The sequence below is a fragment of the Hevea brasiliensis genome, chromosome 14 (assembly GCF_030052815.1).
Source record: "Hevea brasiliensis isolate MT/VB/25A 57/8 chromosome 14, ASM3005281v1, whole genome shotgun sequence".
NCBI lineage: Eukaryota > Viridiplantae > Streptophyta > Magnoliopsida > Malpighiales > Euphorbiaceae > Hevea > Hevea brasiliensis.
The window spans coordinates 76808573-76824028 of record NC_079506.1 but is presented as its reverse complement, the minus strand read 5'-3'; the positions used below and the strand labels follow the sequence as shown (position 1 = coordinate 76824028).

The 15456-nt window shown below is 31.0% G+C and overlaps 1 protein-coding gene and 1 long non-coding RNA gene across 2 annotated transcripts; both read left to right on the top strand.

The window, feature by feature from the left end:
- The first annotated feature begins 4394 nt into the window (after positions 1 to 4394).
- On the top strand, positions 4395 to 6917 carry LOC110649571 (ALA-interacting subunit 3-like). The gene is made up of 8 exons (XM_021804180.2): positions 4395 to 4683; positions 4781 to 4839; positions 4924 to 4998; positions 5093 to 5209; positions 5306 to 5376; positions 5723 to 6020; positions 6239 to 6528; positions 6685 to 6917. Exons 1-8 carry the CDS (start codon positions 4575 to 4577, stop codon positions 6743 to 6745), a joined length of 1080 nt encoding a protein of 359 aa, XP_021659872.2. The 5' UTR covers positions 4395 to 4574; the 3' UTR covers positions 6746 to 6917.
- A 5842-nt stretch (positions 6918 to 12759) lies between these two features.
- Positions 12760 to 14674, top strand: LOC131173205 (uncharacterized). Its single transcript, XR_009143438.1, has 2 exons — positions 12760 to 13907; positions 14483 to 14674. It is a non-coding gene; the product is annotated as an uncharacterized LOC131173205 (long non-coding RNA).
- Positions 14675 to 15456: the final 782 nt, after the last annotated feature.

Genomic DNA, 15456 nt, shown 5'->3' with positions numbered 1-15456 from the left:
GCAGCGGTAAAGCTCTCCTACTGTGGCTACGTAGTTGTTGGTGGGTAGGGGCGGGTTGGTGATTGTGTCTTCCAACTTAAATCTAAGATCTGCTAGGATCGACGGGTCCTCCTTTTAGTATGTATGGTGCCTCCTGGGGATGTTATCAGTAACCACTTTCTTGGGCATCTAGTTTTTCAATGGCAGGAGATGCAAAAGAGATCTGCCTCGCGCCTGTGTGCTTGCTTTGGCTTCGGATATGCTCTTCTCTCTCTCTCTCTCTCTCTCTCTCTCTCTCTCCCTAAAACCTTTTCACTGCTCTTTGTTTCCTTCTATCTCACACCTATAATATCTCCTAACTCTTTGTGTCAAGACTCTTTTCTTACTCTTTCTGGACCTCTCTTTGCTCTCTCTCCCTAAAATCTTTTCTCTGCTCTTTATCTCTCTCTCACACACACACTTATAAGCTCTATTGGCTCTCTCTCTCCCCCTCAACCTCTCTCTCTCTCTCTCTCTCTCTCTCTCTCTCTCTCTCTCTCCATATCTAACCCATGCTTTCTCTTCCCATCTACCAAATCCATAAAAATGTAAATTCAATTGAAATTCAGAAACCCATCCTTTATATCAACATCCAAAATCATAAGAAATTCAATTGAAATTCACAAAATGGATCCATTATAGGAAACACATTAGGAGTGGATGCATAAATGGAGTGCAAAATTATAATCAAATGAACAAATGCAAAAATCAATGAAAACCTAAAATAAAGAAGCAAATTTACAAATTAAAACTAGAAAAAAAGCATACAGTATCTGTTAGTGGGAGGGGTTTTTCTAGGTTTAACAGTGAAGGGAAGCGAGAATTGTCCAGGATTGACTGATCAAAGTGTGGGTTGTTGCATTCATGTTTGAGGGGAAGGGATTCATAAAACTAGAGTAATTTATTAAAATCCTCTCACATTCATAAAACTTTATATTTGAATCCTTATTATTTATTTTAGTATACCTTATTTTAATAGTATATGTTACTATTAGCTAATAATCAATAACTAATAGTAATTAATTTATGGTTTATATTAAATATTTAGTAAAATTGTGTTGCTATTACTATTACTGTTGATATGTAAAACGATTAATAAGGCGTATATCATATAATTTATTTTACTATTAAAATAAAAATATAAATGTTAACTTATTATGTCGTATTAATTATTTTATTACTAAATAATATAAAATTATTGATAACATTTATTTTATTATTGAAATATATAAATAAAATTAAATAATTTAAGTAACACAATATCTAAATATATTTAAAATATATATTATTCAAATTTTAAACTATAGCAAAAAATTATTAATGATTGTGAGCTATCAATGGACTAATAAATATATATTTTTAGGCTAAATGGAAAAAAAAATCAGAATCTTTATTTTAATTATCAATTTAATCAAACATTTAATCTTTATTTTAATCGAACATTTTAATTTTATCAATTTAATCATAAACTTTTCATATTGTTTTCAATTTTAACAATAAATTTAATTAAAAACAATTAAATTCATCAATTGACAAATTATTCAAATCTTTTTATTTATTTATTGTTAGTTTTAGCTAATATATTTAATTTTATTAATTTGTTCAATAATTGTAATATTTTCATTAATTTTAAGAAACTTCATATTAATTAAAAATAATAATAATTGAATAATATATCCAATATATATTGTTATCTTAATTTTAATTTTTTTTCTCCTTTTCTATTATACTTTTAATTAACATGTTTCTAATCATTTTTATCTTGAATTTAAGGCCTAACAAATAATAAAAAAAAAAAAAGACGTTTAACCATAAAATATTAATAAATAATATAACCAAAATAAATCTAATTATAACTTCCAAAAAAGTGAGTGCTTGATTCAGTGGAATAATATTTTTATTTGTTTTATTTGAGAATAATTGCTAAATGATAAAAAAAATTAAAATGATTGACTAATATTAATAATGTTGGTAAATATTTAAATTGTTTTTATTAATTAAATCATCTAATTAAGTAAAATGCTAAAATTGAAATTAATACGGAAGTTTGAGACTAAATTGATAAAATTAAAAAATTTTGCTAAAATTAAAATCTTATAAAGGTTTGGATTTTTTTTAATTATTTAGCCATATCTTTATATCATATATTTATAATTTTTTATATTTTAGTAAAATTATTGAAGTCTCAAAAAAGTTTTCCTTTTAAAAAATAACTTATTTTTCTATCTAAACAAGAAAATATTTGTTTGAATGCTCCAAACAAAATTTTTCCAAGACAATGATATGTGCAGGCATGGAAAATGAAAAATTATAGTGTAATAGTGCAGCTAGCTAAATTTGTATTTTTAAAAACTTAATGTAAATCATTGTAAGCTCTTGCACTTATCAAGTTCAGTTTATTATAGACACAAAACACAATATATATATATATATATATATATAGAGAGAGAGAGAGAGAGAGAGAGAGAGAGAGAGAGAGAGAGAGAGAGAGAGAGAAATAAAATCAATAAAACTTACATATTTATATTTTAAATCTATAATAAACAAATTATAAACAAGTTTTTCCCTTAATTTAAATAGGAGTTTCAACCCTTTTAGAAATAGAATTACTCCTATTTTATACGATATTAGAGTATGGTACGTGTTAATGAATTTCAACATTAATATTTCTCCTTTCTCTCTCTATTTTTATATGAAAACAAGAAATTTAGGAAAAAGAAAACCTTCATTCGAAGTTGAACCCAAGGTGAAAGCTAAACTAAACACATTTTTGGTTCTTTTTTTTGGAGATTATCAATGGATTGATTTTTAAAATATATTATATAATTTCACGCTTGAGAAATAAAAATTCATTTTTCATTAGAATATCTTCCTATAAATTAGAAGGTGTTGACTTGCTTATAAAAATTAGTTTATATGCTTGTTAGCTAATTTAAATTTATAACTAATTATGTATTTAGTTAAAGTGTTTATAAGTAACTGATAAGTAATTAACACATTTGGTAAAAAATAGTTTATAAGCATATTTGTTGTTAAAATTACTAAAAATGATATGAAATATGAAATATGTGATAAAATTTTAAAAATTAAATGAGAAAAATATAATAAAATATTTAGTCAAATTGGCTTATAAGTATATAGTTTATAAGCACCAAAATGAAAAGATAGTCCCCAATTTATTATTATTTTTTTTAACTTACAAGCTTTTTATTGTTAACAAATTTTAGCAATTTATTAATAAGAATCATAAGACAAGTACATCACAATCTTCTCAAGAGAGCAAAAAAAAAATGCAAACACAGACACCTAAAATCCTCTGTTCGGAGATGATCTAGGTAGAGAAGAATGATCTTTCGAGTAATAATAGGTAATTTTTTATTTTAAATAACTAAAGAAACCTTAACACTGATATTTTAGAAATTACTACCTCTGTGGCCTACAAAAGAGGTTAAACTACAAAAAATATAAATAGAGAAATGGACTTCCAACCAAAAAAAAAAAAAAAGAACTAATGATCTACACTATATTTTGAATTGCCAAAGAGCCTATTAAAACACAACAAAAAATAAATAAAACAAATAAAGACGAAAGAAAATTGATCTAGGGATACTCTCTAATGAGAAACCCACTAATGGCAGCCCAAGGAAAAGATCTAACGAACAAAAGGAAAATAGAAGAGAAGAGGGGTTTCTTTTAACTTATATGCTTAGCTTATAAACAAACAAGTAAATTTATTTTTGGAGCTTATAAGCTAATTTGACCATTTATAAATTAAAACAAACACTCTATTTGTGTCATCATTTTGTATTTACTACGTTATTATCATAGAGTAACAAATTACTTATTTGATAAAAATAAAATTTTGTTTTTTAAGTGACAAAATATTAAATTACAAGATAATTTTTGAAATTATTCTTTATTAATATGCTCTCATATTCATATATTTATGCTAGATTATATTTATTATGTGAATTCCATGTATATTTGCTAATGTATTTATTAATATGTGATGCATTATTATCTTTTTTTTATAGAAAAATGGGTAAATAGATAAGTTGATCATACACTCGATAAGAAATATTGTGTCTTTCTCATCCCTATATATTTGAAAGTATCTCATTGCACCTATATCGGGCCAAAACTTAGAATGCTTTTGTGGATGTGGTTGGACGTAAATATATCATAACATCAAGAAGCTAACAATGGCATATATGATTCACTATTTTAATGCACCAAATGCACCAAGTAAATTCTTAATTAGCCTCCTATATTTGTGTCAACATATATCTATTTTAGTCATGTACAATTCTTGGTAAGCAATCTTCTTTTTTCTTTTTCTTGTAAATCACATTTTCTTTCTTTTGATGGCCCTCCGCTTCTGAACCATTTTTTACTGTACGATCAAACTGAATCCAAATAAAAAATGATAATTAAAAAGCCTCTCAAAATGGAAAATTGGAAGCCAAAATAGAAGAATTGGAAATCAAATATTAAGGAAACAAGGGCTCAATTTCAAGCTGATTCACCCGAAAACAATCTTCTTATTTTCACCTTTAATGCCAGACACTGTTGTCATTGATATTAGAATGAGAGGGGCAAAGAGCTCCAATGGAGTAGATGATGATTCTGTATCTTCTTCCAAGAAGAATTCCCACAAACCCAAATGTTGTTATTTCTTCTCACTTTCATTATTATTAACCATTTTTCCATTTTATATAAAAAAATTAATATTTATTTTTTCATATAATTTTCACTTCTGCAGATTCAAGGTTCACACAACAAGATCTTCCTGCCTGCAAGCCAATTCTAACTCCAGGATTGGTAAGGTTTATTCTCTTTAATTTACTTCTTCACACATAATGTTCTGGCTTGAGACATCAATGGTGGGATTTTAATGAATTTCAGGTGATTGCATCGTTCACAACTGTTGCTGTTGTCTTCCTCCCTCTTGGCCTAGCATCCTTATTTGCATCGGAAAGTGTAATACATTTCTAATCCTCTTATAGCTGCACGCCTAATTATGCTTATTTTCAATAATTTCCAAATTATATTTTTAATTTTGATGGATTTATAGGTGGTGGAAATTGTAGATCGCTATGATAAAGATTGCATTCCTAGTACTCATCGCAATCTCCCTCTCGAGTATATCCAGAACAGCAAATCAAACAAGATCTGTACCAGAAATTTGATTGTATTGATTCTTCTATTTTTCCTCATCACCACCTTAATTGGGTTTTAATTTTATTTTTCACTGTTAAAAATGTGAGTTTATTGTTTATATTTTCAGGTTCCAAAGCTAATGAAAAGTCCTGTCTACGTGTATTATCAACTTGACAATTTTTATCAGAATCATCGCCGGTGAGTGAAAATGATTTTCCATTTAATTTCTTAAATTTTTCTGGTTAAATAAGAAAAAAAAAAGTCACTGAATGCATGATGAATCCCATACTTGCGAACTCTAGAGAAAATTGATCTACCCAACCTTATCCCTACTTTGCAGAGAGGCTATTTCCCGTATCTCAAATCGCTAATCTCCAGGTTATAAGGGGAATAACTTTACCATTACATTAAAGCCATCATCTGCTGATTAAATGAAGAAACAAAAATTGATTTTGTGTTAAAATTAAATATTGAAACCATCTTTTTTTTTTCTTAGAGAAATATTTACTAATATATTTTTTTTCTCATAAATTATTGCTTGCAGATATGTAAGAAGTCGAAGTGATAAACAGTTGCAAAGCAAAGCAAGTGAGAATGATGTAAGCAACTGTAAGCCTGAAGATTTAGTAGATGGAAAACCAATTGTTCCATGTGGGCTTGTTGCTTGGAGTTTGTTTAATGACACTTATAATTTCAAAGTGGAAAACAAAGCTTTAGAGGTCAACAAAAAGGACATTGCTTGGAGAAGTGATAAAGAACGTAAATTTGGTTCTGATGTTTATCCTATAAACTTTCAAGCTGGTAGTTTAATTGGAGGCGGATCACTAAATTCCAGCATTCCTGTAAGTGTCTCCTTTAATCTTTTTCATTATTTACTTTACTATGCTTGTTACCCGGAACGGGTTCAAGCAACAGAAATAGCTTTTTTGCAAAGCAGAGATAAGGCTATGTATATCAATCCTCTCCGGAGTCTGCAAGTGCAAGATACTTTGTGCGCTAAGTTACTCTATATTGCTATGTTTTATTCAATCATACTCTATCCTTGTTTTGCATTTAACAGTTAAGTGAACAAGAAGATCTTATGGTTTGGATGCGTACAGCAGCACTGTCAACTTTTCGAAAACTTTATGGAAGGATAGAGACGGACCTTCAAGCCAATGATGCAATTGAAGTTCAAATACAAAACAATTATAATTCTTACGGTTATGGAGGCAAAAAGAGGCTAGTCCTCTCCACAACTACATGGATAGGTGGCAAAAATAATTCTCTAGGCATTGCATATATATTCATTGGTGGATTGAACTTGCTCTTAGCAATAAGCTTCATCCTTATTTTTGTTTTTAAGCCAAGGTGAGTTAATTGTTCAAACAAGTATGTCTATTCACTAGTTCATAATCCACTCATAATTAGCATGAACCTTTTCAAGCAAATACCAACACAAATGCTAATCATAATTCAAATAGATATTTTAAATGTTTGAGATGGTTTTTTGGTGTAATTTTGTAGGCCTTTGGGAGATCCAAGCTACTTGTCTTGGAACAAGCAAGCAACAATAAGTTCAAATTAGGTTTGCTTCAATCATTTCTTGTTCACCAACTTTTCAAGTTGACGCTTGTATACATTTTTCTTAAGAAGATCCAATGTGGTATATATGAAAGAAAGAGAGAGATGGATATGCAATAATCATTGTTTTGACAACTTTTTAACTTATATATATAGATGGTTGTATTTTACATTATTTGTTATAATTTTTTATAAACAACAATAGAGACTTGATCCATTTGATGAATGACATTGCCTATATTAGTAATTAAGGTTTTGCATTGTTTTGGCATGCGATAAAAGAATGAAGTGTGATTAGGAATAATAATAGGGCAAAAGAAGGATGAAGCAAAGTCCATCCACATCCCTTCTTTAATGAACAATATTTTTTGATCTCTTTTTCCTAATCCCTAACCTTTTATTATAAGAAATAAAATTCTCTATTTTTCTCTTTAGTGATTATTTGATTTTGTTGTCTTCTCTATTTCACTATACATATATATATATATAATTTTTTTTATATATATAGATGATTTTATGAATATTCATGCAGACTTAGTGTCTAACAGAGGTAAATGACAAAAAAAATCATATAATCGACTTTAACTAGTTTGGAATTAAGGCTTAATTGTTGTTGTATAAATGATTCATTTTAAAGACAAATATTACAAAGAAAAACAAAACAGAGGCAAACAAACCAGAAACCTCTCTTCCACCCCGTTTTGGTCTCCTCAGTTTTTCTTCTGGCTTTTTTGTTTTTCCACTGTGTGGGTGTTTACTCTATTTGCTAGCTTAGGGGTCTTGTGGTGCTTTTTTTTTTTTTTTTCTTGTTTTGTTTTCTTTCTTATTTTAATAAAATTCTTTGCTTGCTTATGAAAAATCATAAACCCCACCCCTTAAGGTATGAAATGTCATTGCTGCCTCATCTCTATCTTTACTTTCGTTAATGGTTCAAGCTAGAAAGAGAGCATGTAGGGAACACACAAACACATACATATATATCATTTGATCCTTGGATTTTTACTAATATTGGTCCTGTATTTTAAAAATTAAACAATTTAGTCTATTTATTTGATAATTATTAAAATTATTAGAATTTTTTTTTTCTTATTAACTTGTTTCTTTTTAAAATTTTTTCTTGAATTCTTTTTATAGAGCAGAAAGAATTAATTTATTTGATAACAATTAATTTTAATTGAAAGAAAATATAAGTGAGGGACTAATCGTTCGATTTTCAAAATATAAGGATTAAATCATAATATCAGTCAAACCCCAAAAGCCAAATAATTAATTTTTCTTAATTGAATAAAGGGTATATTTATTTTTTCACTTAAACTAGAGGCAATAATAGACGGAAGGACATCTGATTTAGATGTCACAAAAGTAGACAAATTAAAATGGTAGTTTCACACAAAAGCAAGAGAACCAAAGCTTCTTCTGTTAGCTGCATTTTGTATTCTTGGCTTTTATGCAAAATCTCCATCTCATAATGTCAAATTAGCATTAAGATCCATTTTCACATAATTTACAAATGTGAAATATTTCATGCATTGATTTACCCTTTTTAAGATATAAAAGGTTGAAATTTTTTAAGATATGTCTTGATGTGAAAAGGGAAAAAACACTTGAAAAATTAAACTCATTATATGGTAGAAAGAATCCCTAAGGGCAAAGAAAAAGAAATGCAAATAAAAAAGCACCAAAACAAATGAAGAAAAAAAGAGCCAAAATGGAATGTATATTGCCGGTGGAAGCCACCAAGGATAGGCTATGGAAAGGTTGCCTTTGAATTTTGGGAGAAGAAAAGAGAGGGGAAAAGAGTTTTTTCTTTGGTTTTTAAATTTTAGACTCTATTTTGTATATTGGGAAAGTGTATAAACCATTAAAAAAATGTATAATAAAAAAAAAAGAAGAGAAGAATAAACATATAATAGAACAATAATATTTGACTAAATTCACTCCCTCCCTAAGGTTGTCTACAGATATATGACAATAACAAAAGCATCTAAGATATTGATAAAGGAAAGACACAAATTAGAGAGAAAGAGTTTCATCCCCTAAATGGAGATTGCCCCCTCACACACACACACAACATATAAAACAAACCTACGTAAGAAATGAAAAATCCTCACTTTATTGCTATCCTTAAAGACTCTATTGCTATCCTTAAAGATTAATCAAAATATTAAAAAAAAAAGAAATGATTTTTTTGAATGACAATAGAAAATGATATAGGATCATTGACTAGAAAATCAATGTAGCTTGTGAATATTATAAAGGGGATGAGGATTAACATAATTTGTCTTCTAGGATGTTTACCTATGCACTTTTAGAGATGATAGAATCATTTAGAAGTTTGATTATAAAGGATTTTACAATGCCAAGTTTGCTTGTTTGATTCTCTCGTCTTCTAACTTACAACTCAAGAGATTTCATAGCTAGGGTTTGGAAAGGACTGGCACCTCTTAAAACGAAGTTTTCTCTTGGCTAGCCATCTTGCGGAAAAACTACTACTAAAGAGTTGCTTCTTAATTAGGGAATCATTTATGCAAAGGATTTAGTATGTCACTCTATTTTTTGTTCATCTTATGACCAATATCTTTGAATATTTGGTGCCATCTTCTTAAGCGGTGGGGTTCAGCATGATGTCCTCCCTATTCTCTAAGTCAACTTTTATTTCAATAGGATGGATTGGTTTCCAATGAATTGCATAAAAAGGTTTGGATGAGAATTTTCTTTGCTGAGTTATGGTTCATATGGCCATGTCAGAATCAATTGATTTTTGAAGAAATTAATTTTGATATCAAAAGGTTTTTTAAAGTATCCCTTGTAAAGCTTCCTTCTAGTTAAGCTCTTATGTTGAATGTACTTTAAGCTTCAAGACCTTACCCTAGCTATGGATTTTATTTAAGCATATTAAGTGACAAAAACTTCTAGACCACTAATCATTTGGTAAACCCTCCACTCTTTTAAACTATGGTAAATGAAATACAAATGCTTTGGCCATCGATAAACTAGGTCCTACTAGCATTGGTAGTGTGCTTAGGAATTTCATCTAGAATTTTTTTTTTTTTTGCATTTTTTTTTTGCTCCATATGGTGTTTGTGATTTGAATGATGCAGAGGTGTTTGCTATAAAAAGAAAAAAAGCATTGCAAATTTTAGTGTCACATTCTACCCCATCTTTTCACGGATTCATCCTTGAATTAGACTCTTTAATTGCCATTACTTCAATAAATTTAACCATTGAAAATAGGCCTTCAGACTGCAATATGTCTTCAATGAGATCAACAACCTCAAAATGTTGATTCAAACATATGCTTTGAACACATTTAAGGGAAGGTAATTCAATTGCTGACTCTCTACCTAGGCAAGGTGTCACCAAAGCTCTAAGTTCACTACTTGACTTTGATGTTTATTTGCTATCTCTTTTCTTGCTAGGCATTCTATTTGATTGGTCAATATGCAACATCCAATGTTGTGTGGGGATACAGATGAAAGTTTCCTTTTTATTCTAAAATTGATTGAAAAACTTATTTAGCCTACTAGTTTTGGGTTCTCCTTTCTTAAACATGATAGGAAATGTTTTAAATTGAGGCTACGATATTTGGCACTTTGTTTTTGCAGATGTAGTATTTTTCTCTGATTTTCACGGTCTTTTTTTTTGTTTCAAAGCCAGATGTTTTCACTTAACATAATTAGACACAAGTTTGGGTTTGGTGGGATGGTCTATTGACCATGGTTTTAGTTTGGCCAATTATGTTAAGTTTTTCCCTGCATTTATTAATAAAAATTATTTGATTTATAAAAAAAAAGGTATATAGGAGAAAAAGCGAGAGAGATTGTAATACGATTTATAAGTTGTGGCACTTTAAGATTAAAAGGAATCAAAATGGGGAAGAAATCATTGTAGAACCAAGACTCAAAGATAAGGTGGTGGAAGTGAAGAGATTTGGTGATAGAATTATTTCCTTAAAATTATTGTTAGGAAAAGAGACTATTATCATCATCAGTGTGGATGATCATTAGTGCACCTCAAGTAGGTCTGAACAAGGAAGCTAAAAACAAGTTTTGAGAAGAAATAAAAGCTTTGGTTCAAGGGATTTTAATTAGTGGTAGATCTAGAATTTCTTTTTCTGGGGGTTAATATATGAAGCGCAATAAAATTTAATACCTTAAAACTATTTAAAAATTTACATTATTATTAATTCTATCAAATATATATATAAGTAACTAAAAATAATTTACTAGTATATCACATATACAATTATACCATTTTATCTTAATGAAGTTCATTATTGAAAAAGTTATAGTAAAAATTTAAAAGGAAATAAATTTTTGAATGCGCAACATAATTTTTTTTTTTTTTGGTCTTGACTAATTTTAAATTTTATCAAAAGGATGGTTTAATATTTAAATTTATGAGGGGTCACAAACTATACTGTTCAATGATTAAATTTATAAGGGGTCACACACACACACACACAAAGAACACAATATGATTTTTTTTTGCCTTAATTAATTTTAAATTTTATCAAAAAGAGTGTTCAATAATTAAATTTGGGTTCAATAATTAAATTTATGAGAGGTCAACACATACACACGCACACATATAAAGAGCATTTAAACAAAAAAAAAACAAAAAAAAAGAGGTGTCAAGGGACCCCCCAATTTTTTTCTCTTCATCCACCACTGATTCCAAATTTCCAATGACCATAAGATTTTTGTTGGGGGAAATCAAAATTTACATGTGAGTAGTAACAATGACAATTTTAAAAGGGCGAGAGTAGGAATGACGAAGGGAAGATCATTCTAGAATTCGCTTTGGCCCATGATCTCATTTTGGCAAACACTTGGAATCATACTTGGTTATCTTTAAAAGTGAAGGTAACCATAGCAAAATAGATTTCTTTCTCACTAGAAAAGGGATAAAGCTCTATGTAAAAGTTGCAAAGTTGGTGAGACTCTAACCACTCAGCAGAGGATAATGGCTTTGAATGCGAAGATTAAGAGTGGAGTGAGGAAAGAAAAGAGAAATAGGTAATCTAAAACTCGTTGGTCAAACCTAAAAGGATGAACCAAATAGCTTTCAAAGAGAAGCTATTAAAAGAAAGGGCATGGAATGTTGTTGATATCGGCATTACTGCAATGAGGGTCGTGCTGCATTGAGAGAGTAATAGTAGATATACTAGCAAATCCAAAGATAGAGGGTCATGCTCACAATAGTCTTAGTGGTGAAGTGAGAAGGTTCATAAGGTTATAAAAGTGAAAAAGAAATGGTATAGATTTTTAACAACAACAAAAAATGGGCAAGCCTTTGAGAAACATAAGTTGGCAAGTATAAAAGTTAAAAAAGCAGCTAGTGAGGCTCATGGTAAATCTCTAGCTAATTTGTACCAAAAGCTGGGGACAAGAGAGCGAAAGAAAGAGATGTACAAGCTAATATATCTTAAAGAAAGGAGAAGTAAAGATCTAAATCAAGTACATTTAAGGATTATAATTAATAAGTTTTGTCAGCAGATAATATGATTAAAGAGAGATGGAGATAATACTTCAACAAGTTATTTAATTTGAGCCATAAAGATGACTTTACATATCTTAATGTTCCTTTGAAAGAGAATAATCATAATTACACTTGTAGAATTAGATTTACCAAAGTTAAAGAGGCCTTAAAGAATATGAAGATAAGGAAGATTGTAACAACTAGAAAAAAAAAATGATGAGATTTTGGCGTGTGACAGTGGGTTTCCACTGTCACAGCGAGCTTTTTATTAAAAAAAAAAAAAAGTTCAAAAACGGGAGGAGGAACCCCCCCCCCCCCCCAGTTTCCCTTCTCTCCTCTCCTCCCCTCTCTTCTTCTTCTCTCTTTCTCCAGTGACCGGCCGGCGACTTCCCAAGAGGCTCCCCACCCGCCCGGCAACCCTCCGGCGACGGCCAGACACCAGAAACGGCGGCAAGAGAGGGAGAAGAGACAGAAAACGCGCGCACAGTGGGCAGTGGCTTTCCGACGCGATTCCGGCTTCATTTGACATCAGATCGAGGCGATTCAAGTAGCGTTGGAAAGCTTGTTCCGAGACCTTTCTTTTGATACCAATTTTGCAGCAAATGGAGGTCGGATGAGTGAGATATGGAGGAGAGAAGTTTCGGGTTTTTCAAGCTTTTTCGTCAGATCTAGGACGATCCGACCGTTGGATCGATGATCCGAGACCACCTATGGACTGAGGAAGAGGAGAGGAGCATGGTGGTATGATCAGATTTGACAAATGTAGCCGGCGACCGGCAGTCGGCCACCGTGCGCGGTGGTTCCGGCGGTGGCTCCGGTGGGCTATGGAGATGATTCAACTTCCAGAGGCTTCCTCATAAATTTTTGGAATTTTTAAGACACAGATAAACTTCGGGTAAGACTATTTTTATTATTTCTCTGTCTGTGGAGCATAAATACAGTGTTTCTTAAACAGGAAAAATTGGAGAAAAATTCTAAGAAAAATATATGATGAAAGTAAAATTATTTGGAGATATTCTATGGTGTTAGTTAAATTTTTCAATGATTGTAGAATATTTTTGAGAAATATAGATGGAATTTAGTTAGATTTTTAGCATATGGGCATATAAGATTATTTGAAATTAAGATATTTAAATTTTATATAATTGGTTGAAGCTTGAGGATGGAGGTTTAAATATGTGAATATTGAATTGGGTTGAATTAAGAATATGTTAGCTGTTGAAAACTTATGGAATCGAGTAAAATTCTTGAATAAAATATTCATGGGTGATTAGAAAATTACAATTCATTTTGTAATAGCCTTATAATATTATTAAGGACCACGGGACAAAATTTTAGAATTTTTAGAGCATGTTTGAGTGGATTTTTACAAAATGTCAATTATAGAGACTAAAACGTAATTTTTAAGGTTTTGAGTATTGCTTGGTTTGGAGGGCCCAGGAGGGGCCATATAATGATGATGAGATATGAGTTGAATTTAGAAGTGTTAATTGAGCCTTCTTGCAGGTTGGGTAGGTTCCAGGTATAGGGGAAATTCTGCCGAATTTCCGGCATAAATTAGGCTGTCTGTTGCCTCTTTAGAGTTTTATTTTGACTTAGTACTAATAAATTTATAATTTAATTATTAGGTGATCGATGTCAGCTATTTTCCTGCATCCAGCAGCCACAATAATCATCGGTGTACTGTGAGTAAAATATTAATTTTAATTGCAATTTCAGTATTATTATATATTCAAGCATGCCCATGCATCACCTATATGCATATATCTATGTAGTCAAACTCTAGGCACGTTTTATGTTGCATTCACAACTGTTAAAGTGCCATGTATGTTGTTGTGGTAATTTGGAGCAGTGTGCATGCATTGGCGTGCGTGTGATGTGGTGTTGGCTATGGATAGGACGGGTAGTCATAGCTTGAGATCTTCGCTAGGACCCGATCCTTCTGGGGTAGTCACGGCTTGAGTACTTCGCTGAGACTCCGATTTGGTTTATTAAGCGAAAGTCCGACTTGAGTTCTTCGCTGGCACCAGGTTGGATTTAAGAGAGCTGTATAGGGGATCAGCTCCCATATATTATGATTGATATTACTGGGTGTGTGAGTGCTCCAAATTACCTTTTTGATGTTATGATGTGCAATTATTGTTGATGTTGCATTTCACTCTACAGGGTGTATTAGCTTTAGATAGTTATAGAGATTATGATTAAAATTGATATTTTACTCTTTGAGTCGAACGCTCACTCCTGTTCAATATTTTTCCAGGCCACAGGAGGAGTTATTTTACAGAGCAACCTGTTTTCTTCCTCACAGGTTTAACGTCGATTATTTAATTATTTTACTATCTTTTCTAAATTTAAAATCTAGAACTCCGTATTTGTTAGTAATAGTGTGGACCTTGTTAGAAATTGTGTTAATTTAAATTTTTGAGATTAATAAATGAAGATTTGTATGGTATTTAAACAGTTTGTAAATGAGGTAATAGGGTTGAGCTGGGCTCCCCTGATTTTAGTTTCTGAAAATTTCTGGGCTAAGTTGGCCCGAAATGAAATTATAACAGTTTGATTTAAATTATCTTATATGCATATTGGGCCTAAATTGTGGGCCTGGTTATGGATTTGAGGAATAGTTAGGCTTTCTACGGGCCTCGGGGGCTTTAAGCTGGCCCAGATCCTAGTGCTGGTCCGGCCCATAGGTTGGGTCGTGACAAAGTTGGTATCAGAGCTTAGGCTCTAGATTCATGGGAAATAATATAAAAGGGAGTGTAAAAGGGAGTCTTGTGAGGATTTTACATGCGGAGTATAGGATTCCGTTTTGTCTTTTCTGTAATTCTTTGTTTCTAGATTCTGCGTTATAACTCGGGAAATATAAAAGTACCTCAGTTAGTGTCTTGATTTTCGTGGAGTACATAGAAACATGATATAGATTTAGCAAACTTATTGAGGTCTACCATGGAAACACGTACTCCAACAAATACTATATTTTTGTCAGTATGGGTTTAAATGGTGTGCCCATTTCGTGCAAGGCACGAGTACATAAAGGTGAGTCTTAAAAGTACAGTTGCCCTAGATAAGGATGAGGGTACCACTGCTGGCAGTCATCAGTGGATGACCCAGTCAGAATAAGTTTATGATAATAGAAGATTCAAGAGAGATAAAAGATTAAGAGATTTAGTCTGTCAGGACATATCGTAGTAACTATACAATGTTCTCGATGTCTGCTCTGTAAGCTGCAGATTA